A 27,226-nucleotide genomic window follows, 5' to 3' on the forward strand; every position below is an offset into this window, starting at 1 on the left:
TTTGCCTGTTACTCCAGGTATTTCTTGACTTCCTACTTTTGCATTTCAGTCCAGTACAGTGAAAAGGCCATCTTTTTTGGGTGTTAGTTCTAGGTCTTGTAGGTCTTCATAGAACCATTCTGTTTAAGAAAATTAGAGATACCAAGGGAGCTTTTCATGAAAAGATAGGCACAATAAGGACAGAAATGGTATGCACATAACAGAAGCAGGAAATATTAAGAAGAGGTGGCAAGAATACACAGAAGAACTGTACAAAAAAGATCTTCATGACCCAGATAATCACGATGGTGTGATCACTCAACTAGAGCCAGACATCCTGGAATGCGAAGTCAAATGGGCCTTCAGAAGCATCACTACGAACAAAGCTAGTGGAGGTGATGGAATTCCAGTTGAGCTATTTCAAATTCTAAAAGATAATGCTGTGAAAGTGCTGCACTCAGTATGCCAGCAAATTTGGAAAACTCACCAATGGCCACAGGACTAGAAAAAGTCAATTTTAATTCCAATCCCAAAGGAAGGCAATTCCAAAGAATGCTCAAACTACCACACAATTGCACTCATCTCACATGCTAGCAAAGTAATGCTCAAAATTCTCCAAGTGAGTCTTCAACAGTACGTGAACTGTGAACTTCCAGATGTTCAAGCTGGTTTTAGAAAAGGCAGAGGAACCAGGATCAAGTTTCCAACATCCACTGGATCGTCGAAAAAGCAAGAGAGTTCCAGAAAAACATCTACTTCTGCTTTATTGACTGTACCAAAGCCTTTGACTGTGTGGATCACAACAAACTGTGGAAAATTCTTAAGGAGATGGGCATACCAGACCACCTTACGTGCCTCCTGAGAAGTCTGTATGCAGGTCAAGAAGCAACAGTCAGAACTAGACATGGAACAACATACTGGTTCCAAATCAGGAAAGGAATACATCAAGGCTGTATATTGTCACCCTGCTTATTTAACTTATATGCAGATTACATCATGAGAGACGCTGGGCTGGATGAAGCACAAGCTGGAATCACGATTGCTGGGAGAAATATCAAGAACCTCAGATATGTAGAGGACACCACCTTATGGCAGAAAATGAAGAAGAACTTAAGAGACTCTTGATGAAAGTGAAAGAGGAGAGTGAAAAAGTTGGCTTAAAACTCAGCATTCAGAAAGCTAAGATCATGGCATCTGGTCCCATTACTTCATGGCAGATAGAGGGGAAACAGTGGAAACAGTGACAGACTATTTTTGGGGACTCCAAGATCACTGCAGATGGTGACTGCAGCCATGAAATGAAAATACTTACTCCTTGGAAGAAAAGTTATGACCAACCTAGACAGCTTATTAGAAAGCAGAGATATTACTTTGCCAACAAAGGTCCGTCTAGTCAAAGCTATGGTTTTTCTAGTAGTCATGTATAGGTGTGAGAGTTGGACTATAAAGAAAGCTGAGTGCTGAAGAATTGATGCTTTTGAACTGTGATGTTGGAGAAAACTCTTGAGAGTCCTTTGGACAGCAAGAAGATCCAACCAGTCCATCCTAAAGGAAATCAGTCCTGAATATTCATTGAAAGGATTGATGCCAAAGCTGAAACTCCAATACTTTGGCCACCTTATGCTAAGAACTGACTCACTGGAAAAGACCTTGATACTGGGAGAGATTGAAGGTGGGTGGAGAAGGGAATGATAGAGAATGAGACGGTTGGATGGCATCACCAACTCAAAGGACTTGAGTTTAAGTAAACTCCGGGAGTTGGTGATGGACAGGGAGGTTTGATGTGCTGCAGTTCATGAGGTCTCAAAGAGTCGGACACAACTGAGCAATGGAACTGAACTCGAACATGAACTGAACATGTTCTCATTTCCCTAAATTTAATTTAAATCTCAAAATAGTTATTTAATATCTGACCCACTATAAAATTCAATAGAAATTAATATATGTTAATTTCATTGGTTTGGCTAAACTTGGTTAGTGTTTTAGATCATAATGGCAATAAAACTAAATGTCTGTGCCAGGTACTGTGCTAGGTACTTTTTAAGTATTATAGACTCATCAGCTATAATGATCTGAACTTGTGGATTAATATTGATTTGATCATAAATGACATTGTTACATTGTATAGAAATGTTTTTTAATGCCTTCAGCAAACAGTCTTCTAGATACACTTTGAAACAAGATTATAGAGTATTGCCTTGGGAATTGAGAAATGGAGGTGTTATTCTCCTGCTCAGAAAAATAGCAGACATGGTAGGGTGGGGAGGTGTATATGATTAGCTTTATTTTAGGCTTGCTGCAGTTTCCTGAAGCGCCAGCCTATTGTATGATAAAAACTAGCCTTGACCAATGTGACATTTATATGTGGAAAAATTTCAGATTTGTAAAGCCTTCCTTTGAATGTAATGCCTAGACTACTAGAGTGAACTTTAATTTTGCTTCAGAAATAATAGAAAATGTCTAAATATAATTTTTTTGTAAAATATGACCTCATTTTGTTTACAAATAGTGGATTCTACATTTTGCAGATGTGTCTTGCTGAATCAGGGCTCTCTTATCCCTGCCATCGACTTACAGTGGGAAGAAGATCTTCACCTGCACAGACCCGGGAGCAGTCTGAAGAGGTAAGCATGTTTGCTAGCTTTTCATCAAACATAACGTCTGTCCTCCACTCACCTGCCCACTTCCTATTCTCTTTTATCTGCCACAGCAAAGAATAGGTAGAGTTAATGTAGCATGAATAACATTTCAGTAAATTCTTAAAGGCGGAAACTTTCCGAGCAAAATTATTGCTAATGTGCTTCTTCTTGTTCTATAAGTTTCATGTTTCAAACAGACAGAATTGGGGTGGATCAGCTGAAATGATTTTTACTTAGAATTGTCAGGCTAACAAAGGAATTTTTTAGTTGCTGACTGTATAGTAGACTACATTTATTAGAATTCATTCTGAAGGTCCTTTAACTCATTGAGCTGGATCACATTGTGTGTGCCAAACATTGTCCTCAATACTAGGGAACAAAGATGAATAACAATGTACCTATACCAAGGTGCTCAGAGTCAAAGGTGATACATTAGTAAACCAATAATAATGGCAAATGTAATAAATGCAGTGGCAGCAGTGCATTACAGGGTGCTGTAGAAACAAAGAGGAGCAAGGAGATTGAACATGTTTATATATGTGGTATGCCTGTATGTGTCTTTGCAGGTCTGAACTATTTAAAAGGCAGAATCTTTTCCTTGGGTACAATAGCGCTGTGTCCAGCCATGACTCGGGTATAAGGGAATGAGAAAGACAGCCTGGACATTGCAATTTATCAGTTTTAGAAGTATTTTGGGGGACTTACTGGTCGTCCAGTGGTTAAGACTCTGTGCTTCCAGTGCAATGGGGGCAGGTTCGATCTTTAGTTACCCCATGGGAGCTCTTAGTTTTGGCATGTGGTGTCTAATTCCCAGGCCAGGAATCATACCCCAGGCTCCTTGAGTTGGAAGCATGGAGTCTTAGCCACTGGACCACCAGGGAAGTCCTTCAAAAGTTTAAATTAGTCCAGTAAAACCTTTTCCATTTACATTCTATACAAAATATGGTTGCAAATTTTTATTTAAGCTTAAATATTTTGGACATTTATTATGGAAGCTGCCACAAAACCTCTCCCACTATTCTCTGAATACGTAATTGCATCATTTAAATATGTAAAAGAGAAAAAGGGACTGAATAACTGAAGTTGTAATCTATGATCATCCTGTGAAAATGACAATTTGCTACTCAATTTTTGGAAATCCATAAGGAAGGAAGATTTTCCCCCCACTGTAAATACTACTATACTATTTCTTTAGGTTTCTAAAAATGTTAATTTCCTTTAAAGAGCCCACACCATTTTTTCTAACACTATCTCGCTAATTCCTCATGAAAGGAAAAATAATATTGAGTTTCACTGCTTGGCAGAAACTGCCAAAAACAATTTATTGAAATATTTCCTTTTATTGCTTGAGTATACTTTTAATGGCTAAAGTAAGTTATGGCTTCAACCCTTTAATGAATAAATCTGCTAATATTAGGAAGCCAACTAGCTCCATCCAGGATTCTTAATGATTTTATGATCTAAGAGGTGACAGTTACCTGTTTCATTTCATTTCCTTTTCTCACCCTCACCATTATATGTGTTATTTGGGCATTCCGTTCAGTGGAGTGTGTGGCTCAGCTGGTAAAGAATCTGCCCACTGTGCAGGAGACCTGGGTTCGATCCCTGGATTGGGAAGATCCCCTGGTGAAGGGAACAACAGCCCACTCTAGTATTCTGGCCTGGAGAATTCCACAGACTGTATAGTCTATTGGGTCACAAAGAGTCAGACGTGAATGCGGGACTTCCACTTTCACTTTTCACTTTCAGTGGAAGGAATTCAATGCCATAAATTGAGGAAAAGCGTATTAGAGGGTGGCATACACTTTAGATTAATTAAGGAAGAAAGTAGAGTGGGGTTAGGGAGCTTTGTAAAACTAAGAGAGCCACAGCCTTGGGGATATCTTTAACTCTGATTTTCTGGAATGAGTCCATTATTTTTCCTTCCCTGGCTAAGTAAATATACCACTTCATCCAGTGGTGAGAAATGGGAAAGGAGCTGTGACTTGGTTTTTATGTTGTCATAGAATTATGAAACTGGAGCAATTTTTTATTTGACTTATACTTGCCCATCCATTTATTCCTCATTTATTTAAACATTTTTTCAATGTCTTCTACATGCCAAACATTAGGATCCCAGTCTTTGTGCTGGAAGAGCTCACACAAAATAATATCTGCATTTTATCTCTAATGGCAGGGTTCTGTCCTCATGAGGCAACTGGTTCCATTGTTGAGCATCTCTGTTGGTATCTGCTGCTGCTGCTGCTGCTGCTAAGTCACTTCAGTCGTGTCCGACTCTGTGCGACCCCATAGATGTCAGCCCACTAGGCTCCCCCATCCCTGGGATCCTCCAGGCAAGAACACTGGAGTGTGTTGCCATTTCCTTCTCCAATGCATGAAAGTGAAAAGTGAAAGTAAAGTTGCTCAGTCATGTCTGACTCTTAGCGACCCCATGGACTGCAGCCTACCAGGCTTCTCCATCCATGGGATTTTCCAGGCAAGAGTACTGGAGCGGGGTGCCATTGCCTTCTTTGCTGTTGTTATCTACCCTGTATTAAATCAGAAGCTATGACTGTGTAGAACTGTGTAGAACCCAGTGGTTCTACTTCTTTCCTCTTGTTTTAACCCTTCTTTTACATGACTTTGTGTGTTTCAAGATAATTACCACTTTGCTATTGACTGTCTTCAGCCTTTGCGTTAGGAAGAAGATATTTGAGACCAGTAGTTAAATTCAGGTTTTGAATTTTATGCATTGTACTTATGTGTTCTTTAACTGGCAGAATTTTCTTTCTTACATCGTCCTTCTAACCCTGCAAATATATTTTCCTTATAATTAATATTTTCTCATTTCTTCCCATCTTCCCCTTGTTCCTGAGCTCCCTTTCAATGCTTACGTGCATGCTAAGCTGCATCAGTAGTGTGACTCTTTTGCGACCCTGTGGACTGTAGCCCACAAGGCTCCCCTGTCCATGGGATTCTCCCAGCAAGAATACTGGAGTGAGTTGTCATGTCCTCCTCCAGGGGATCTTCCCTACCCAGAGATCGAACCCACATCTCTTATGTCTTCCACATTGGCAAATGGGGTCTTTACCACTAGTGCCACCTGGGGAGCCCCTCCCTTTCAACGACCTTTCCATATTTCTAGGTACCTTAGCTAGGTACCTATCTTTCCTCATCCCAGCTGCTTGGTTGGGACATTACAGGGACCCCTGGCTGGACCCAGGTTTTTTGAGAGTTGTCCAATCCTCAGTTGATAGTGTAAGAGTAGGAGGAATACTCCAAGAATAGCAACAACAAAAATAAAATCCCAAGTTTAAAATATAGTTAATGTGAAAACTATTGATTCGTAATTTCAGTTAAGCAGACATCTGTTGAATACTTACTGTGCTGATCAAATGAATATAAACTGAAATTTTCATATTATGTAATTAATGAGAAAGGTGAGATAAGCATAAGATACTAGAGAAACACACTTATGGGGAAAGGGGTGCTATAACTTTCAAGAATGTTTGTAGGCAAAAGCCTTGTCTGCCTTATCTACCTCTGTAGCTCTGCTGCTGCTGCTAAGTCGCTTCAGTCGTGTCCGACTCTGTGCGACCCCATAGACAGCAGCCCACCAGGCTCCTCTGTCCCTAGGATTCTCCAGGCAAGAATACTGGACTGGGTTGCCATTTCCTTCTCCAATGCATGAAAGTGAAAAGTGAAAGTGAAGTCGCTCAGTCGTGCCCAACTCTTAGTGACCCCATGGACTGCAGCCTACCAGGCTTCTCTGTCCATGGGATTCTCCAGGCAAGAGTATTGGAGTGGGGTGCCATTGCCAACACCTAGTAAAGCTCCTGGTATATACCAGCCACAGAATAAATACTTTGTGAATGAATATTTTTTAAAAAAAAGAAGAAGAGGGGGAACTAGAGCAATTTATATCCATATCAAATGAAAATGAAAAGAATGAGTCACAGCCAAATGAAGAAACATGGATTAGTATTCCATTTGGAGGAAATCGCATGATTTGATACAGTGAATGGGGAGACCTAAGTGCAGTTTGGTATTCATGCAAAATAAAGTGGGAGACAAAGAAAGATAAGAGATGAGACAAAGGTGAATAGGTTTTTATATCTCAAGTTGGAAACTGGAACTCTGGGGAGCCAGAAGACTTTTAAGTGGAGGGTGATTTTTTTTTTTTTTCTCCCAAATGGACATTTTAGAGAAAAACATTTTGACTGCTGTGCAGAGGCTAGATGTAAGGGAAGCAAGACTAGAGACAGAGAAATCAGATATGAATCTGTTGTACTAGTATAGGCAGAAGATAATGAGATCCTAAACTAGAACATCACTAGTCAAAAAAGAGAAGGAAATAGATTCAGGATATATTTTGGAAGGAAAATCAGTAGGACTGGTGACAGACAGGATCTGTGGGAGAAGAAAGAGGGAGAGGGTAAGAATACCTAGATTTTGGCTTAATTGGCAGAAAAGATTTATTCAGTAGTTATTCAGTGAATTCTGATTACATCTTTACCCCTGACACTGGCATAAGTGTTAGGAATATGGCTATAAACAAAAACAGTCTTTCCATAAAGGAGCTTGTTCCTAACTAAATGAAATTGAATGCACATAATTGCCCAAAATTTGTGTTTCAGTTTTTTTTTTTAATGTATATATTTTATTGAAGTATAGTTGACTTACAGTGTTTCAGGTGCTCATCAAGGTGATTCAGTTAATACAAATACACATATATTATTTTTGAAAATTTTTTCCATCATAAGTTACTATAAGATATTGACTATAGTTCCCTATGCTATACAGTAAACCTTTGTTTCTTGTTGCATATCTATGTTTTAATAAGAAATATAGCATTCTATTCATACTAAGCCAAACAAGTACAACCAAAATGTCATAATTTTTTTAGTTAGGCAAAAATTCATAAGCTTTCTAAAATATATATATATATTATACATATTTATATATGTGTGTGTGTGTGTGTGTACAAAAGCTTTTATAATACATTTGATAAAGCCTTGAAGAAGAACATCAAAAAAAAGATGGAGAAATTGGAGAACATAAACTAAATGAGAGGAAACACTGAATATGAAATAGAAAAAGTGAAACAAACTAGATAAAAGTAAAAGATCATCATATAGTCCAGTTATTTTTAAACATGACTGCTCATTAGAAACATAAATACAGAGCTCTGGAGAAAAAGCAATACCTAAGCATTTGTATTTTTCAAAAAATTTCAAGATAATTCTGATATGCATCTGGATTTTAAAAAGTGATTACAGGTTTGTCTATTAGATCCTAGTTTATTCTAGTTTAGGTGATATAGAGTTCTATTATTTTTCTGTTGACCAATCATGGTACAATGGTATTACATGAGTAATAGTTACAGAATCACAGTAGTAAAACATGTTTATCAGTTTTCACAATCTATAGCCAGACAAAAAATAAAAGTCAATTACAATTGCAAGCAAGCAAACAAAATTAGCTTAACAGTATAAAATAATTACATACAGTTTGGGCAGATCAAGCAGAGTGATGTGGTAAGTGGAAGTGCATACATCCACATGTTTTCTTTCACCCAGTCATTTAATCCATTTACATTTAAAGTAATTATTGATATGAATGGTCCTATTACCATTTTCTTAATTGTTTTGGGTTTATTTGCTGTAGGTCTTTTCCTTCTCTTGTGTTTCCTGGCTAAAGAAGTTCATTTAGCATTTGTTGTAAAGCTGGTTTGGTGGTGCTGAATTCTCTTAACTTCTGCTTGTCTGGAAAGCTTTTGATTTCTCCATCAACTCTGAAGGAGAATCTTGCTGGGTAGAATATTCTTGATTGTAGGTTCTTCCCTTTCATCATTTTAAATATATCTTGCCATTCCTTTCTGGCTTGTAGAGTTTCTATTGAGAAATCAGCTGATAGCCTGATGGGAGTTCCCTCTTATGTTATTTGTCATTTTTCCCTTGTTGCTTTTAATATTTTATCACTGTCTTTAATTCTTATCAGATTGACTACTATGCGTCTAAGTCTGTTTCTCCTTGGGTTTATCCTTCCTGGGACTCTCTGCTTCCTGAACTTGGTTAACTATTTCCTTTCCCATGTTTGGGAAGTTTTCAGCTATTATCTCTTCAAGTATTTTCTCATGTCCTTTCTCTCTCTCTTCTCCTGCTGGGAGCCCTATAATGCAATAATTGATGCATTTAATGCTGTCCCAGAGGTCTCTTAGGCTGTCTTCATTTTTTTTTCCCCATTCTTTTTTCTATATTCTTTTCTGTGGCGATTATTTCCACCATTCTGTCCTCCAGGCCATTTATCTGTTCTGCCTCAGTTATTCTGCTCTTGATTCCTTCTAGCCTATTATTCATCTGTTTGTTCTTTAGTTCTTGTAGGTCTTTGTTAAACATTTCTTGAATCTTCTCAATCTTTGCCTCCTTCTTTTCCCGAGATCCCGGATCATCTCCCCTATCATTATTCTGAATTCTTATTCTGAGTTCTGTCTCCACTTCATTTAGTTGTTTTTCTGGAATTTTATTTTGTCCCTTCATCTGGGACTTAACTTTCTACTTTGTCATCGTAATTAACTTTCTGTGATATGTTTTTTGTTTTAGCCACTGTGAGACTGTGCGTCTTCTGTCTGCCTTCTGATGGATGAGTCTAAGTAGCTTGTGTGAGCTTTTTGATTAGAGGGACTTGCTCTGGTAGACAGGGCCTTGCTTAGTAAAGCTTTAATCCAACTATCTGCTGATGGGTGGGGGTTGCACTCCCTTCCTGGTAGTTGTTTGACCCAGCCCTGTACAGGCTCTAGGTTGCTCCACCAGGAACCACAACCACCATGGAGAACAGTGTGGAGATTCCTTAAAAAACTGGAAATAGAACTGCCTTATGACGCAGCAATCCCACTGCTGGGCATATACACTGAGGAAACCAGAACTGAAAGAGACACGTGTACCCCAGTGTTCATCGCAGCACTGTTTATAATAGCCAGGACATGGAAGCAACCTAGATGTCCATCAGCAGATGAATGGATAAGAAAGCGGTGGTACATATACACAATGGAGTATTACTCAGCCATTAAAAAGAATGCATTTGAATCAGTTCTAATGAGGTGGGTGAAACTGGAGCATATTATACAGAGTGAAGTAAGCCAGAAAGAAAAACACCAATACAGTATACTAACACGTGTATATGGAATTTAGAAAGATGGTAACAATAACCCTGTATATGAGACAGCAAAAGAGACACTGATGTATAGAACAGTCTTTTGGACTCTGTGGGAGAGGGAGAGGGTAGGATGATTTGGGAGAATGGCATTGAAACATGTATAATATCATATATGAAACGAGTCGCCAGTCCAGGTTTGATGCACGATACTGGATGCTTGGGCCTGGTGCAATGGGACAACCCAGAGGGATGGTATGGGGAGGGAGGAGGGAAGAGGGTTCAGAATGGGGAACACGTGTATACCTGTGGAGGATTCATGTTGATATACAGCAAAACCAGTACAATATTGTAAAGTTAAAAAAAAAAATCCATCTAAGTTGACCCAGCCCTGGTGTTATGGGCTCTATGGTAAGGTTAATGGCAAACTCCAAGAAAGTTTATGTCAAGGGGACCTTCCAGTACCTGTCCCTATGTGTTGAGCCCCTGCCAACCCACAGCTCCACAGGAGGCCCTCCAACACTAGCAGGTAGTTTGGTTCAGCCTCCTGTGGGGTCACAACTCCTTTCCTCTGGGTCTTGGTGTGTGCACAATTTTGTTTATGCCTCCCCTCCAGGACTGGAGTCTCTGTTTCCCTCAGTCCTCTGGAAGGCCTATAATCAAATCCTGTTGGCCTTCAAGGCCAAATTCCTTGGGGGTTCCCAGTTCCTTTGTTGGATCCCCAAGCTGGGAAGCCTGGGAAGGTTCTGTGAAAGTTCAGAACCTTCACAATAGTGCAAGAGCTTCTTTGGTATTACTGTTCTCTAGTCTATGGATCAGCCACCTGGCGGGTATGGGGTTAGATTTTATCGTGATTATGCCCCTCTTACCATCTCACTGTGGCTTCTTCCTTGCCTTTGGACATGTGGTATCTTTTTTGGTGGGTTCCAGTGTCCTTCTGCCAGTGGTTGTTCAACAGCTAGTTGCAGTTTTGATGCTCTTGCAGGAGGAGATGTGCACATGTCCTTCTACTCCGCCATCTTAAACTGGCTCTTTAGTCACGTTTTGATCTCTGCATACAACTGAAATGCCTAAATGAAAAAGTTTCAACCAGACACACTGGTTTTTATTAAAACAAAGTCTCTTTCTTATTTTCCTCACTCCCAGGGCAAGACAATTACTTAAAAACTTAGCGTATGGTAGCTGCCTCGGGCTCCAGAGGTGGCTGGGCGTCACAGTAGGACTGGGCGGCCAGGTGGGAGGTGAGGGAGGGGGCTCAAATAAGACAAAATCTGTTTATTCCAGTCATTGAGGGACCTGCTGTTCTTTGAAACTGTCCCAGTTGATCTGATACATCAAGATGTTTATGATCCTTTTGACTGTTCAAATTAGGGTATTTTATATCAGCATCAGATTTTTTTACCCTAATTTGTCAGCTGAAATGTTTGTTGTTAAGAGTCTATGTTCTGCCTATTATCTTGATCCTACTCCAACTAGCCTCTCCGTACAACATGGGAAGGGTAAGGACTCACTCTTGCATTTTTAATCCCCTATCTATTGGTTCCTTCTCTTCATTCTAAATATTTATATAAATTATATATATAATATATATACTCTCATCCTAAATATGTATATAATATATAAATACATATGCATTATATAAAAATATATATTATGTTTTATTTATATTATTGTATTATAAATATATATATTACATATATACCCACTCCAGTGTTCTTGCCTGGAGAATCCCAGGGATGGAGGAGCCTGGTGGGCTGCCGTCTATGGGGTCACACAGAGTCGGACACGACTGAAGCCACTTAGCAGCGGCAGCGGCAGCAGCATTACATATATATATTCTGTTCCTTCAAATTTAGCTTCCCCCTAAAGCTTTAACTCATCTGTTCTTTTATTCACAGCCAAGCTTCGTAATCTGTACTAAATGACTCTATTTCTTCATTGTTTGTTTTATTAATTCACTACAGCATGGCTTCTTTCTGTTATGTGACTAAAATTGAATTTAACTGTTAGAGTCAGATAATAGTCTTTGGGAGATCATTTAAGATGGTGGATCCTGAGCTTACCTCTCTCACAAGCACACCAAAATCACAACTGTATGCAGAATAACCATCAATGAAAAAAAGTAGAACCTATCAGAAAAGATCTCCTCCAACTAAAGACATAAAGGAACTAAAATGAGATGGGTAGGAGGGGCAGATTCATGACATAATCAAGTCTCATAGCCCCAAGTCACAAACTGGAGAATAATTATATTGCAGAGGCTCTCATAGGACTGAGAGGTCTGAGCCCCGTGTTGGGGTCCCCAGGCCAGGGGTCCTGGCATTATATATTTGTGTGTATATGTATTAATATGTATAGTATTTTACATATGCACACGTGTGTGTGCTCACATACACAATGGAATACCTCTCAGCCATAGTAAGGAATGAAATTTTGCCATTTCCAGCAGCATGGATGGCCTTGGAAGTTATTGTGTTAAATGAAATAAGACAGAGAAAGACTAATACTATGTGATATCACTTATGTCTGTATTCTGAAAAACACAACAAACTAGTGAATATAACAAAAAAGAAGCAGACTTACAGATAAAGAGAACAAACTAGTGGTTACCAGTGGGGAGAGGGCAATGAAAGTTGCTCACCCGTTTCTGACTCTTTGCGACCCCATAGACTATACAGTCTCCTTTCCCTTCGGGAAGAGGGAAGTGAGAGCCAGAATACAGGTAGCTGACTAAGAGGTGAAACTAGGTTGGTGCAAATGTAATTCTGGTTTTGGACCATGAATTTTAAGTCATTATAACTAGGCTCAAACACATCTTTATTAATCAAAATAAGAACCATTACAATCAACACACTTTTGCCAGTGAGAAATAAGTTTATTCCTGTCACATAAAAATCCATGCTTCAGTATTTGACGAACTCTTAGAAAGCATTTTCTGCCTCCTGCTGGCTGTGGAAATATTTTCCCTGCAAAAAGTTGTTGAGATGCTTGAAGAAGTGGTAGTCAGTTGGTGAGAGATCAGGTGAATATGGTGGACGAGCCAATACTTCTTAGCCTAATTCGTTCAGCTTTTGAAGTGTTGATTATGCAACATACGGTCAGGTGTTGTTGTGGAGAAGAATTGGGTCCCTTCTGTTGACCAATGCTGTATGCAGGCATTGCAGTTTTCGGTGAATCTCATGGATTTGCTGAGCATACTTCTCAGATGTAATGGTTTCTCTGGGATTACGAAGATTGTAGTGGATCAGAAGGGCAGCAGACAGAGACCATGACCTTTCTTTGGTGCAAGTTTGGCTTTGGGAAGTGCTTTGGAGCTTCTCAGTCCAGTTAATGAGCTGACTGTCACCAGTTGTTATATAAAATACACTTTTCGTCACAGGTCACAATCTGATTGAAAAATCGTTCATTGTTGCATAGAGTAAGAGAGACAACACTTCAAAATGACAATTTTTTTCATTTGCAGTCAGCTTATGGGACACCCACTTATTGACCTTTTTCACCTTTCCAATTTGCTTCAAATGACAAATGACCTTCGAATGGTCTATGTTGAGTTCTTTAGCAGCTTCTCATTTAGTTGTGAAGAGGATCAGCTTCGATGATCCTCTCAGTTGGTCGTTGTCAACTTCCGATGGCCAGCCACTACATTCTTTGTCTTCAAGGCTTTTGTCTCCTTTACAAAACTGTTTGAACCACCACTGCACTGTACATTCATTAGCAATTCCTGGGCCAAATGCGTTGTTGATGTTGTGAGTTATCTCTGGTGCTTTATGACCCAATTTGAACTCAAATAAGAAAATCACTCAAATTTGCTTTTTGTCTAACATCATTTCCATAGTCTGAAATGCATATAAAATAAACAAAAAGTAATAATTCATTAGCAAGACAGATAAAGCAAGAAATGCACATTAAAATGATGTATAACATAATCACACTTATTTAAGAACATATTCATTCCAGTATCAAATGGCAAAGTTCAGCAGTGCTAAACCAAAATTACTTTTGCACCAACCTAATACATTCTCGGAGAAGGCAATGGCAACCTACTCCAGTACAATCCCGTGGACAGAGGGGCCTAATGGGCTGCAGTCCATGTGGTCGCTAGGAGTCAGACACGACTGAGCGACTTCACTTTATTTTTTCACTTTCATGCATTGGAGCAGGAAATGGCAACCCACTCCAGTGTTTTTGCCTGGAGAATCCCAGGGACGGGGGAGCCTGGTGGGCTGCCGTCTATGGGGTTGCACAGAGTCAGACACGACTGAAACGGCTTAGCAGCAGCAGCAACAACAATACATTCTACTAAAACTCTCCATAAATACTTTAATTCCTGATGAAGTTCTTCAACAAATTACCACAGAGATTTTACTTGAATATGTCCAGTGATCGGGAACTCATATTCAGAAAGGCAGTTTTCTTTTCAGAAATTAAATTACTTTTGCACCAACCTAATACTATGTATAAAATAAGCTACAAAGATATATTATACAACACTGGGAATATAGGCAATATTTTACAAATATAAATAGAATATGCTGCTGCTAAGTCACTTCAGTCGTGTCCGACTCTGTGTGACCCCATAGACTGCAGCCCACCAGGCTCCCCCGTCTCTGGGATTCCCCAGGCAAGAACACTGGAGTGGGTTTCCATTTCCTCCTCCAATGCATGAAAGTGAAAAGTGAAAGTGAAGTCGCTCAGGCGTGTCCGACCCTCAGCAACCCCATGGACTGCAGCCCTCCAGGCTCCTCCATAAATGGGATTTTCAGGCAGGAGTACTGGAGTGGGGTGCCATTGCCTTCTCCGAAATAGAATATAACCTTTAATAATTGTGAACCACTATATTGTACACCTGTAACTTTTATAATACTGTACATAAACTATATTTAAATAAAAAAACAGTTTGGGACAGAAAAAAGTAGATTTTATAAAATGCCATACTACACCATATCTTTTCATTTTCACAGCCACCTTTGTGTCAATATAAGTCACCCTCTGCCCTAGTGATGTAATGATGCTTGCCTAGAGTCATATAGAAAATGGCAAAATATTCAACACCTATTCTTTTGTTTATAAATTCAGGATCCTTTATCCTTTTTTTTTTTTTGTCATACCATAACTGCCTTTTACTTAATTCTCATCCTTCTGAATCTGTTTACATTTCTTGTCTTCATTGAGATTTCCTCAGATCTTACGTCTCAGATTCTTTCTCTTAATTGTCTTCCTAATCTTTGATAGTTTTCACTTCATCTCTTTTTCTTCACCAGTTGAAATATATTCTATAAACTTTTATCCCTATTGTTGTTCTTTTTTTTTATTTTTTACCTGAATGATCTTATTCATTTCTATAACCTCAGCTATTATTTATCTGCTGATTATTTCCAGATCTAAATCTTTTCTGGACCTCTTTCTTGAGCTCCTAAAAAGATTTTTTTTCAAGTTGCCTATTAGATGTTTTTCCTTGGATGTCCTACCGCTTCCTCAGATGTATTCTGAGAACAGGCCTCAATATTCTTCCTTCCCTGACCTTCTGGACCTGACCTTCCCTACCACTCAGTTACCCAAACTAGGAATTTGGTTTTACATGCCTCTTCCACTTTTTTAAAGTTTCAAATCTAAATGATGAACAATTCTTATCAGTTCTATTGAAGTATGTTTTAAGTTTGTCCCCTTTATTAAATTCTCACTGCTATTAAGGTATAAACTCTCAAGTCCTTGCACTTGGAACATTGAAATAAGTATCCCTTCTCATGTCTTCTGATCAAATCTGCCATATGGTACCAAATCACCACAAAAAGACACGTATGCATGCACGCGTGTAGACACACACATCCATCCATCCATCAGAGTTGTTCTCTGAACAGTCGTGTCCTTGAAAATCGTTAGTGATTTCCCTATTGCCATCAGAGTAAAGTCCAAATTCCTAAGTATGCCAGTTTGAGTGCTATAATCTAGTTTCCTGAAAACTTCCTTGCCTTGTAGCCAGTCCATATTCCACTTCCATACATTGAGCTGATGATTTAGTTTATTTTTTGTAATTTTTTATTGATTTTTTTAAGATATCCAATTTCTTGCTTGTGTTTTTTCTCTCCCTAGAGTACAGCTCCCTCCCCAACAATCTTCCATTACACACTCTCCACAGCATTGATATCTTTTTTAAGTGAAAGTTGCTCAGTCGTGTCCAACTCTTTGTGACCCCATGGGCTGTACAATCCATGGAATTCTCCAGGCCAGAATACTAGAGTGGGTAGCCTTTCCCTTCTCTAGGGGATCCTCCCAACCCAGGGATCAAACCAAGGTCTCCCGCATTGCAGGCGGACTTTTTATCAGCTGAGCCACAAGGGAAGCCCAAGAATACTGGAGTGGGTAGCCTATTCCTTCTCCAGTGGATCTTCCCGACCCAGGAATTCGAACCAGGGTCTCCTGCATTACAGGCGGATTCTTTACCAACTGAACTATCAGGGAAGCCCAAGCATACCTGTAAAATAAAGCAGCTAGTCCTAAAACCTTATGTTCACATTAAAACCAATATGCATATGGCACTATGTTAAGCACTTTGGGAAACACAAAAACTGCAAGATATGTCAGGATGAAAAGGGCTTCCTAACCACAACCAGAAAGAAAAGCTATGAAGCAAAAGTCCAATAGTGTAAAAATGAAAAAGTTCCTTGTCTCCAAAAGCACAATAAAATGAAAATGTAAATGGGGAAAATATTTGCAAAGCAGATAATGGTTGAAGAGATAATCTCATTAATATATAATCTTTTTTAAAGATATGGGTGAAATATTAGCACTTGTGTGAGGCCTGCACAAGTCTCCTTTGTTCTTCAGTAGTCTTTGCTTAAACTTTTATTGTATCCCTTAACACTGAAAAACACATATTTGCCACCAAATATGTCTTGCTTTAAAATGGGAATTTCTTGAAAACTGGAACCATGGATTTTCTCTGTATCCCAGACTTTTAACTAGCTTCTTAACATAGTGAGTAGTTGGTGAAAGAAATATCAGCTTTAATTATGAGTTTCCCTTATGTATACATGAGTTCTAAATTTTTGTCTCAAGCAGTTTAGTTATCTTCTTTTCTAAGAAGTTTGCTCTGATTCCTTGCACTGCCATGATCTTAGGTGCTCTCCACTGAACTTACCTGTCCTAACACTTGTTGTTGTGCAGTCAGTAAGTTGTGTCTGACTCTTCGTGACCACATGGACTGCAACACACCAGGTTTTTCTATCCTTCACCATCTCCCAGAGTTTGCTCAAACTCATGTCCATTGATCCAGTGATGGCATCCACCATCTCATCCTCTATCGCCATCTGCTCCTGACCTCAATGTTTCCCAGCATCGGGGTCTTTTCTGATGAGTCGGATCTTTGCTTCAGGTGGCCAAAGTACTGGAGCTTCAGCTTCATCATCAGTCCTTCCAATAAATATTCAGGACTGATTTACTTTAAGATTGACTGGTCTGATATCCTTGCAACCCAAGGGACTCTCAAGAGTCTTTTCCAGTACCACAATTCAAAAGCATCAGTTCTTCGGCACTCTCTCACGGTTTCCCTGGTGGCTCAGATGGTAAAGCGTTTGCCTACAATGCAGGAGACCTGGGTTTGATCCCTGGTCGGGAAGATCCCTGGAGAAGGAAATGGCATCCCACTCCAGTACTCTTGCCTGGAAAATCCCATGGACAGAGGAGCCTGATAGGCTATAGTCCATGGGATTACAAAGAGTCAGACACGACTGAGCGACTTCACTTCATTTCACTTCACATCCATACATGACTACTGGAAAGACCATAGCTTTGACTAGATGGACTTTGTCAGCAAAGTGATGTCTCTGCTTTTTAATATGCTGTCTAGGTTTTTCATAGCTTTTCTTCCAAGGAATAAGTGTCTTTTAATTTCATGGCTGCAGTCACCACCCACAGTGATTTTGTAGCCCAAGAAAATAAAATCTGTCACTGTTCCCACTTTTTTTTTTTTTAATTTTACCATCTATTTGCCAAGAAGTGATGGGACTGGATGCCATGATCTTAGTTTTTTGAATGTTGAGGTTTAAGCCAGCTTTTTCAGTCTCCTCTTTCACCCTCATCAAGAGGCTCGTTAATTCCTCCTCACTTTCTGCCGTTAGGGTGGTATCATATGCGTATCTGAGGTTTTTGCTATTTCTCCCCACAATCTTGATTCCAGCTTATGATTCATCCAGCCCAGCATTTTGCATGATGTACTCTGCATGTAAGTTAAATAAGCAAGATGACAATATACAGCCTTGACATACTCCTTTCCCAATTTTGAACCAGTCTGTTGTTCAATGTCCAGTTCTATTTCTTCTTGATCTGCCTACAAGGTTCTCAGGAGGCAGGTAAAGTAGTATTTTCCCATCTGTTCAAGAATTTTCCAGTTTGTTGTAATCCACACAGTCAAGGGCTTTAGCATAGTCAATGAAGCAGGAGTAGATGTTTTTCTGGAATTCTCTTGCTTTTTCTATGATCTAACAGATGTTGGCAATTTGACCTCTGATTCCTCTGCCCTTTATGAATCCAACTTATACACCTAGAAGTTCTCAATTCACGTGCTGTTGAAGCCCAGCCTGGAGGACTTTGAGCATTACCTTGCTAGCCTTTGAAATTAGCACAATTGTATGGTAGTTTGAACATTCTTTGGTATTGCCTTTCCTTGGAATTGGAATGACCTTTTCCAGTCCTGTGGCCACTGCTGAATTTTCCAAATTTGCTGGCATATTGAGTACAGCACTTTAACTGCATTATCTTTTAGGATTTGAAATAGTTCAGCTGAATTCTATCACCTCCACCAGCTTTGTTTGTAGTAATGCTTCCTAAGGCCCACTTGACTTCACACTCCCGGATGTCTGATTCTTAAGTGAGTGAGCATACCATTGTGCTTATCTGGGTCATTAAGACCTTTTTTGTAGAGTTCTGTGTATTCTTGTTCTTAATCTCTTCTGCTTCTTTTCAGGTCCTTACCATTTCTGTCCTTTACTGTGCCCATCTTTGCATGAAATGTTCCCTTGGTATCTCCAATTTTCTTGAAGAGATCTCTATTTTTCACACTTTTTTTAAACACTTATTGTTAGTTATTATAATTACCTGTAACTGTATATTACATTGGATTTTCCCTAAAGCTTAGATGGTAAAGAATCTGTTTGTGATGCAGGAGACGTAGGCTCGATCCCTGGGTCAGGAAGATCCTCTGGAGAAGGGAATGGCAATCCACTCCAGTATTCTTGCCTGGAGAATCCCATAAACAAAGGAGCCTGGCGGGCTACAGTGCTTAGGGTCACAAATGTATTACATTATATTCCATGAGAGAACATACACTATATATCTTTCATCCAAGTCCAGGCTATGTAGCACTTAGTAGGGCTTATGGATATATTTTAAATGATAAAGGGAATAACTGAATGCAATAAGCCAAAATAGAATCACTAATTTTTTTTACCTTTATTTAAAAATTCTGAATAAATAGTTCTCTGGATTCAAAGAATTTTAGGGCAACCATCTCTGAACCAAGAGATTATCTATTCTCATCAGCAAACATTAAAGAGAAAAGATTATTTATCTCATTTTTTGGACAAAGCTTTTCCTAACCTGTTAGATGGCTCATAAGAAAATGTGAAGAGATTGGGAGTTCCTTATACATAATTAAGTAGCTCATTCTTGCAGATAGTTCAATAATTTATGTGTGAAATATACTTTTTTCAACAAAATCGGCTTTTTAGAAAGCCTCCTTTGAAGATGTTGTTGTTGTAGGGTTTGTCGTTCTAGGATCTCTCTCTTAAGAGAATTGGAAATTCTATACTTTGTGAAGAAAAAACGATGCATTACATAGGCACAAAATTAAAATCACCTTCCTAGTATGAGGTCAAGTCCTGTTTTTATGAAAAGAGGTTTTTATTTGTCTGAAAACTAGATTAGGAGAAAGGATATATGTGAGAGAGTAAGGTAAAACAGTGAGGGGGTGGGGATAATTATAGAACAATTTCTTTCTTTTTTATCCTTCTGTCCTCCAAACCTCCTTCTTAATCTGATGCCTCTTAAAGGGAGGGTAAGTGATAGGCAAGACTAAGTGAAGGCTGAGATGATAGCTTAACTGACTGCGAATACGAGAAAGTTTGTCATACTGGACCTTTGTTTCTTTCCACTTGCCTGTGAGCCTGGCTAAGTACTCTAAAGGAATGTACCTTTTATATCCTGAGCCTTTACCTGTTTAAAGACTGAGCCTCAAAATTCAAAGGCAGTTCATGCTCCAGATATTTGCCTACCTGAAGCACAGATGGAATTCAAGTATAGTTATGGTCCTAGAAAATGTATTTGAAGAGTAGGTTCCCTCGCTGTTTTGATATGGGAAAGGGTTTAAATTTTTAAGCTGTTGAATTGCTGAAATAAAGAGGAGATTCTGACTCCACAAAGCAAAACACTTAAGAAACATTAGGATTGCAAATGGAACCAAGGCTTCTGTGAGAAATAGTGGTAAAGTCAGAATAGAAGATGCTTAGGGCAAGAGCCATTCATTTCATTTTTCCAATTAGTATTATGTACCTTCTCTATTCAAACCATTGGGGAAACTGTCTTTAAGATAAGAGGGAAAATGTTACAAGTCTAGGCATTAATGTTTGGTTATGCCCAAGGAGGAAAAGCCTGCCGAGTCAACATTATTTCAGGCTAGCATAAGTCCTTTTGAAAGAGGTTGCATTTGGCCTGAGGCTCCACCCACCAGCAGAAAATTGGGTTAAAGACTTACTGAGCCTAGTTTTGCCCACCAGAACAAGACCCAGTTTTCCCTATAGCCAGTCCCTCTCATCAAGAAGCTTGCACAAGCCTCTTATGCTCATCCATCAGAGGGCAGACAGAATGAAAACAGCAGTCACAAAAAACTAACCAAACTGATCAAATGGATCACAACCTTGCCTAACTCAATGAAACTATGAGCCAAGGCATGTAGGGTCACCCAAGATGGTCGGGTGATGATGGAGAGTTCTGACAAAATGTGGTCCACTGGAGAAGGAAATGGCAAACCACGTCAGCATTCTTGCCTTGAGGACCCCATGAACAGTATGAAAAGGCAAAAAGATATAACTCAAAGATGAACCTCCCAGGTCAGTAGGTGTCCAATATGCTACTGGAGAAGAGCAGAAAAACAGCTCTAGGAGGAATGAAGAGGCTGAGCCAAAGTGGAAACAACGCCCAGGTGTAGATGTGTCTGCTGGTGAAAGTAAAGTCTGATTCTGTAAAGAACAATATTGCATAGGAACCTGGAATGTTAGGTCCATGAAACAAGGCAAATTGAAAATGGTCAAAACAGGAGATAGCAAGAGTGAACATTGACATTTTAGGAATTGGTAAACTAAAATGGACCGGAATGGGTGAATTTAATTCAGATGACCATAATATCTACTCCTGCATGACTCACAAGCTGGAATCAAGATTGCCAGGAGAATATCAATAACCTCATATTTGCCAGTGCACCACCCTAATGGCAGAAAATGCAGAGGAATTAAAGAGCTTCTTGGTGAAGGTGAAAGACGAGAATGAAAAAGTTGGCTTAAAACTCAACATTCAAAAAACTAAAATCATAGCATCCCGTCCTATGACTTCATGGCAGATAGATGGGGAAACAATGGAAATAGTCACAGACTTTATTTTCCCAGGCTTCAGAATCTCTATGGACAGTGACTACAGCCATGAAATTAAAAGACGCTTCCTCCTTGGAAGAAAAGCTATGAATAACCTAGACAGCATATTAAAAAGCAGAGAGAGAACTTTGCTAAGAAAGGTCTGTACTGTCAAAGCTATGGTTTTTCCAGTAGTTGTGTTTGAATGTGAGAGCTGGACAGTAAAGAAGGCTAAGCACTGAAGAATTGATGCCTTTGAACTGTGGTGCTGGAGAAGACTCTTGAGAGTCTGTTGGGCTGCCAGGAGATCCAACCAGTCCATCCTAAAGGAGATCAGTCCTGAATATTCATTGGAAAGAACTGATGCTAAAGCTCTAGTACTTTGTCCATCTGGTGCGAAGAGCTGATTCACTGGAAAAGATCCTGATGCTGCTAAAGATGGAAGGCAGGAGGAGAAGGGGGCACTAGAAAATGAGATGGTTGGATGATATCACCAACTAAATGGACATGAGTTTGAGCAAACTTGGGAAAAAGGTGAAGGACAGGGAATCCTGGCATGCTGCAATCCATGGAGTCACAAAGAGTTGGACACAACTGAGCGACTGAACAAAAACAAAGGACAGCTAGGTAACTCTGTGAAAAGAAACATGAAAACCGTTAGTGAGAGATCTTTAAAATCCCTTCCAGTTTTAGTTTCTATAATTCTATGACTGACTGAACTATAACATCCCCTCTAGACAAGTTTCATGAATCTTTGCTCCTGAGTTCCTTTTAATACATTTTAATAATTTAGGTACATACCACCATAATTTAAAATACAGAAACTTCATTTATTAAATGAGCTTTGTAGACCTGATTTACTAAACATAGTACAGACAGGCATTTAGCCAGATATCTTGCTGGGGCACCCTTGTTATCCAAGATGTGAATATTTGTCAGTATTCACAACCCAATTCAAATGTTTGGTATCCCAGACTTCCCTGGTGGTCAGGTGGTTAAGAATCTGCCTGCCAGTGCAGAAAACAGAGGTTTGATTCCTGTTTGGGAAAGATCCCATGTGCCACAGGACAACTAAGTTCGTGCACCCCAAAGTCCGTGGTCCACAACAAGAGAAGCCACTGCAATGAGTATCCCCTTTCCATAACTAGAGGAAGCTTGTGTGTTACAACTAGAGGAAGCCCGTTGGCAGCAACAAAGGCCCAGCACAAACGCAACCAGAACATTAAATACTTTTTTTAATGTTTGAAATCCCATTCTAATTTAGAGATCAGGGGCTGAATTCACATTTTGAAAGTGATGTTTTTCATTGTAGTACCTTACATCTCAATTGATGTTGCTGAAAACAAAATAAACAGAACATGTTTACTAGTGCCCAGCATGTAGTAAATTCTCAGTAAACATTTACTGAATTGAAGCATCATTGTAATTGAAGCATCTCATTTAATAGCCTTCATTTTAAAAGATCTTTCATATATTATTTTGTGTTACCTTCCAAAAATACCATGGAGGTGGCATACCATATTTCACTAATGAGAAATTTGAGAACCATTGCAATTAGGAAATGGCAAGTTTTAAAATGTTATCATTACTCCTACCCATAAGCTTTTTGAAAGACCTGTACAGCTTATTTATCTCTGACCTCTTAGATTTTACCCATTTCCTTGTTTATTGTGCTCTTAATTGTGTACTATATGCTTGGGATAAAACTAATAAAAACCCCAGTCTTCATTGATTTTGTAAGCATCCTTCATTTTCCCTCAGCCTCCATCCTTTAGTATAGGGGTATCATAGCAAGATTAGAAATATATTTAATATTTAATACATATATGTATATAAGCCTTAAAATGAGAAATATTAAGCTTCACTCTAGCAAATAGCTTCTTATTTAATAAAATTTTTATAATTCTAATACCCTATTGTGATTATATAACTTGTATGTTAGGAATTTGATTTCTTAAAGTCAGTATGAAACTAATTATAGGACTTTTCTTAAATAGCAAAGCACCGATGTTCATATGGTTAGTGATAGTGATGGAGATGACTTTGAAGATGCTTCCGAATTTGGGGTGGATGATGGAGAAGTATTCGGCATGGCGTCATCTGCCCTGAGAAAATCTCCAATGAGTGAGTATTAATAGCTCCTTGGGTCCAGCATTATGATTCTCCTTCCTAGTTCAGAAACTTATGAGGAACGATGAACTTAAGAATTTCTTCCTGACTTTCAGGTTTGGAGAGATAAAATGTAGCAAGTAGACATTATTCATAGGAACTAGAGCCTCTTAAGTTTTGATCTTAAGCCCAACCATTCCCAATACTTTAGTAAAATTCATTAAAAACTCAAGGGAATGTAACTTTTGTTTCACATGTATGAATTCGTCTATCTACTTGAAGCCTGGAAGTTGATAAAATAGCTGTACTTTTTGTGACTGTAGTTATCACCACACATCTTATTAGAGATACCAGTTTTATCAGCAGTTATATTATTTTTCCATTCACCCATCTTTGGAGGGAAAAAAGTAAACTATACCATCTCCCTCACTTGCACTTGACAGGATGCAGTGTAGGATCTTAAGTGATACTACATACAAGACGATTGTTAAACTAAGCACATAAATGACTCATTTACTCCGAAATTAGGAAAGCTTTATGGGCAGAAATAGATGTGATATTTACATAAAGTTGATTTTTCCCATTAGGTCTTTAATTTGAGAGCCTTTTTATATAATTTAATTACAAGATGTCATTTTCAAGAAAACTTTGAAATCATAAGTGATGACTGGCACATATTTTGAATACCTAGCAAGACTGTGTCAGTTAGTTTTCAAAAATTCATGAGCTTGACATTTTTGGGGGTTCTTTTTTAAGGTTTGATGAAATCTTCTAATGTAGCTGGAGTTAAAATGTCTTCTCAGATATATCACAGAAGCGAAAATTTAATTTTATTTCCTCTTTATTGATTAAATATATTTCTTATATGTGGGATTAGATGTTATGTGGTTTGTTTTTTGTGTCTATTTGTTTTGGTTTTTTGTTTTTGTTTTTTCTTTTGTTTGTTTTTTAGTGCCAGAAAACGCAGAAAATGAAGGAGATGCCTTATTACAATTTACAGCAGAGTTTTCTTCAAGGTAGGGTTAGGACATTAACTATATAAATTAATGTTCTTTTAATGCTACTGTGATTTTTTTAAACAACTTTAATCATAGATTGTTTTAAAATTTATCCTTAAAGTATTTAAAGTATACATTTATCTATAAATATAGTCCTGATAGTGAATATAGAGTGTTCCAATCAGATAACTATAAACTACTTATGCCACTTCAGAGATGTATTTATCTTATCTCTATGTCATTATAGAAGCATAATAAATGGATTACTAATTTAATATCTTGACGATATTTGCAAAAGGACTAGGCTGCTGTTGTTTAGTCGCTGTGTCATGTCCAGCTCTTTTGTGACCCCATGGACCATAGTCTGCCAGGCTTCTCAGACCATGGGGTTTCCCAGGCAAGAATAGTGGAGTGGATTGCCATTTTCTTCTCCAGGGGATCTTCGCAACAGAGATCAAACCTACATCTCCTGCACTGCAGGCAGATTCTGTACTGCTAAGTCACTAGGGAAGTCCAAAAAGACTAGGTATAGGATACTAATTTTTAGTATATCCTAGGACAAACAAAATATTTTTAAATTATTGGATAAAAAGACAATTAAACATTTTTAAATGTAAATGAATCTTTTAATTTTTTTGGAATCATTTAGCATTTCTTCTTTTAATAGTCTAATACAAATTTTTCTGTGTATTTGAGATTCTCCTAAGGTGTTTAAATATTTAAACCTAAATTTTCATGTAAATGATATTTCTCTTTAGTTCTATTTTCTGATGTAATATAATTTGGAAACTTAGCAAGGGACCATCTTTTCTCTCTGTGTTGGACTTCCAGAATAAATGAACTAAAATGGAAAGTTAAGGCTGTTGTAATCAGAAAATCTTAGGGAAATAGGTAACCAGGAATTACTATTTATAAATGGCAATGGGGCACTTACTAAGTCCATTTGCTTGATGTACTTACAATTCCAGTGTTCTGATCTATCTCTAGAGGCCAAGAAGAGTTCAAAACACTAACGACGCCTTTAAAGAAATTCTTCAATGTTTTGTCTATACTGAAAGAGACATTAGCCCCAACATTTACTTAAAAGTTATTGGTTAGACTTATGAAACTTGAAGTAAATTTGAAATGTATTTTAATTAATAGACACAATTTTTCCTATAGATATGGTGACTGCCATCCTGTATTTTTTATTGGCTCATTAGAAGCAGCTTTTCAAGAGGCCTTCTATGTGAAAGCCCGAGATGTAAGTGCAATTTACCTTTTTTAATTAAACAATGCATCCCGTAGGTTTACCACCAGGCCTGAGGCAATGCTTAATGTTTTCCTCTTTTTTCAGATTGAAGACTTGATTTTTGGTTCATTTCCCAACCTAATCATCACCAAGATGCCCATTTCAGTCAGAGAGCAGTAGTATGATAAGAGTACTACTGGCTCTTGCAGAAGACTTTGTCAAGCTTTGAAATAGGGTTTCTTTCTTTCTTTCTTTCTTTTTTAAGGGGGAAAAAGGGATGGACATGCTTAAAAGAGACCAGGCTATGTACTTGTGTTCTTTTTAGTTATGTGATTGACAGTTTCTTGCTAAAGGATTTGTCCTTCAGTCTTTTCCCCAAATGATTCTAATAGTATATATCTAATAACTGTAATGTTTTTTCCTAAAAGTCATTTTAGACAACAAAAAGATTTTTCTTTGAATACAGAAATGAGCTTTGTGATCTTAAAATCAAGAAGATTGAAATATGTAACAAGAAATCAGTAGTTATATTTTGAGCAAGAAGATTCTATGTGATTATTCCATTTATATGTTGACACTGCAGTCCAGGCCTCAGTTATCTGGCTCTTGCCTACCTGTACAGCTTCAGCTTTTCCCATTTCCTGCCTTACACTTAATTAATGTAGTAGTAGTGTACTATTTGTATTTCCCCGTAATCTTACTCTTTTCTAATGGTGCCTTACTGTTAAGAATACCTTTCATCTTGCTCTTCACCTGGTTAGGTAAATACTCTGAATGTTTAATGAATAAAGGAAGAAAGGGAGGAAGGAAGGACTAATGTGTAGATGGAGTTAGAGTAAAAGTTTTAGAATTAGGAATTTTGAGAATAGAGTGCAAGGATGGCTCTGGAATTTCTAGTTTCTACTTATGACGTAAAGAAAAATTCATCTAAAACAACTTTGAAAAATGGAATTCTAAGACAGTAATTAGTGATCAATTTAAATCTGTCATTGACAGCTCAGTGAAGTAGATTAAGAAATATAAACTGTTATTTACCCTAAGAATAGTTGAATAGCCCATGTAAAGTCTGTTTTAACCATCAATTTTTTAACTATTAAAACTATATTAAATGGATTTTATATTTGAAGACATATTTACAGTAATACAGTGTTATAGTTTCTATACAGGTTTTGGAAGATACTAAAAAGCACAAAGAATACATTCTAATGCAGATTAGCTTTATGATATATGTTCTTTCCATATTTTTATTATATATTTTGTTGAACTCATTTACACATTTAACAAGAAATTGGTCATGTTATAATCCTGTTAAAACAGCTTATTTTCACCTTTTAATATTATATGATCATTTCCTTAATTTTATTTTATAATATTTCAACTTTTACTAAAATAATTTTTAATACAGAAAAAGTAAAGGAATAGTACAATAAACACTCAAATTACCTATACCTAGACTTAATAATCTCTAAAATTTTACCCCATATTTGCTTCTTTATATACAGGACATCCTAAAGTTTTAAT

At 38.0% G+C, this 27,226-nt stretch overlaps 1 protein-coding gene across 3 annotated transcripts in view; it reads left to right on the forward strand.

Annotated features, from left to right (window-relative positions):
* Nucleotides 1–27,226, forward strand: part of FAF1 (Fas associated factor 1) — a 497,713-nt gene that overhangs the window by 322,820 nt on the left and 147,667 nt on the right. For all 3 annotated transcript variants that reach the window (XM_070780362.1, XM_070780369.1, XM_070780377.1), the window contains exons 9-12: nucleotides 2,508–2,603; nucleotides 23,365–23,491; nucleotides 24,429–24,492; nucleotides 25,636–25,717. In XM_070780362.1, the coding sequence (XP_070636463.1) occupies nucleotides 2,508–2,603; nucleotides 23,365–23,491; nucleotides 24,429–24,492; nucleotides 25,636–25,717 (369 nt within the window). The remainder of the gene's footprint in view (nucleotides 1–2,507; nucleotides 2,604–23,364; nucleotides 23,492–24,428; nucleotides 24,493–25,635; nucleotides 25,718–27,226) is intronic.

This window comes from Bos indicus, chromosome 3 (genome assembly GCF_029378745.1).
Source record: "Bos indicus isolate NIAB-ARS_2022 breed Sahiwal x Tharparkar chromosome 3, NIAB-ARS_B.indTharparkar_mat_pri_1.0, whole genome shotgun sequence".
Lineage (NCBI taxonomy): Eukaryota > Metazoa > Chordata > Mammalia > Artiodactyla > Bovidae > Bos > Bos indicus.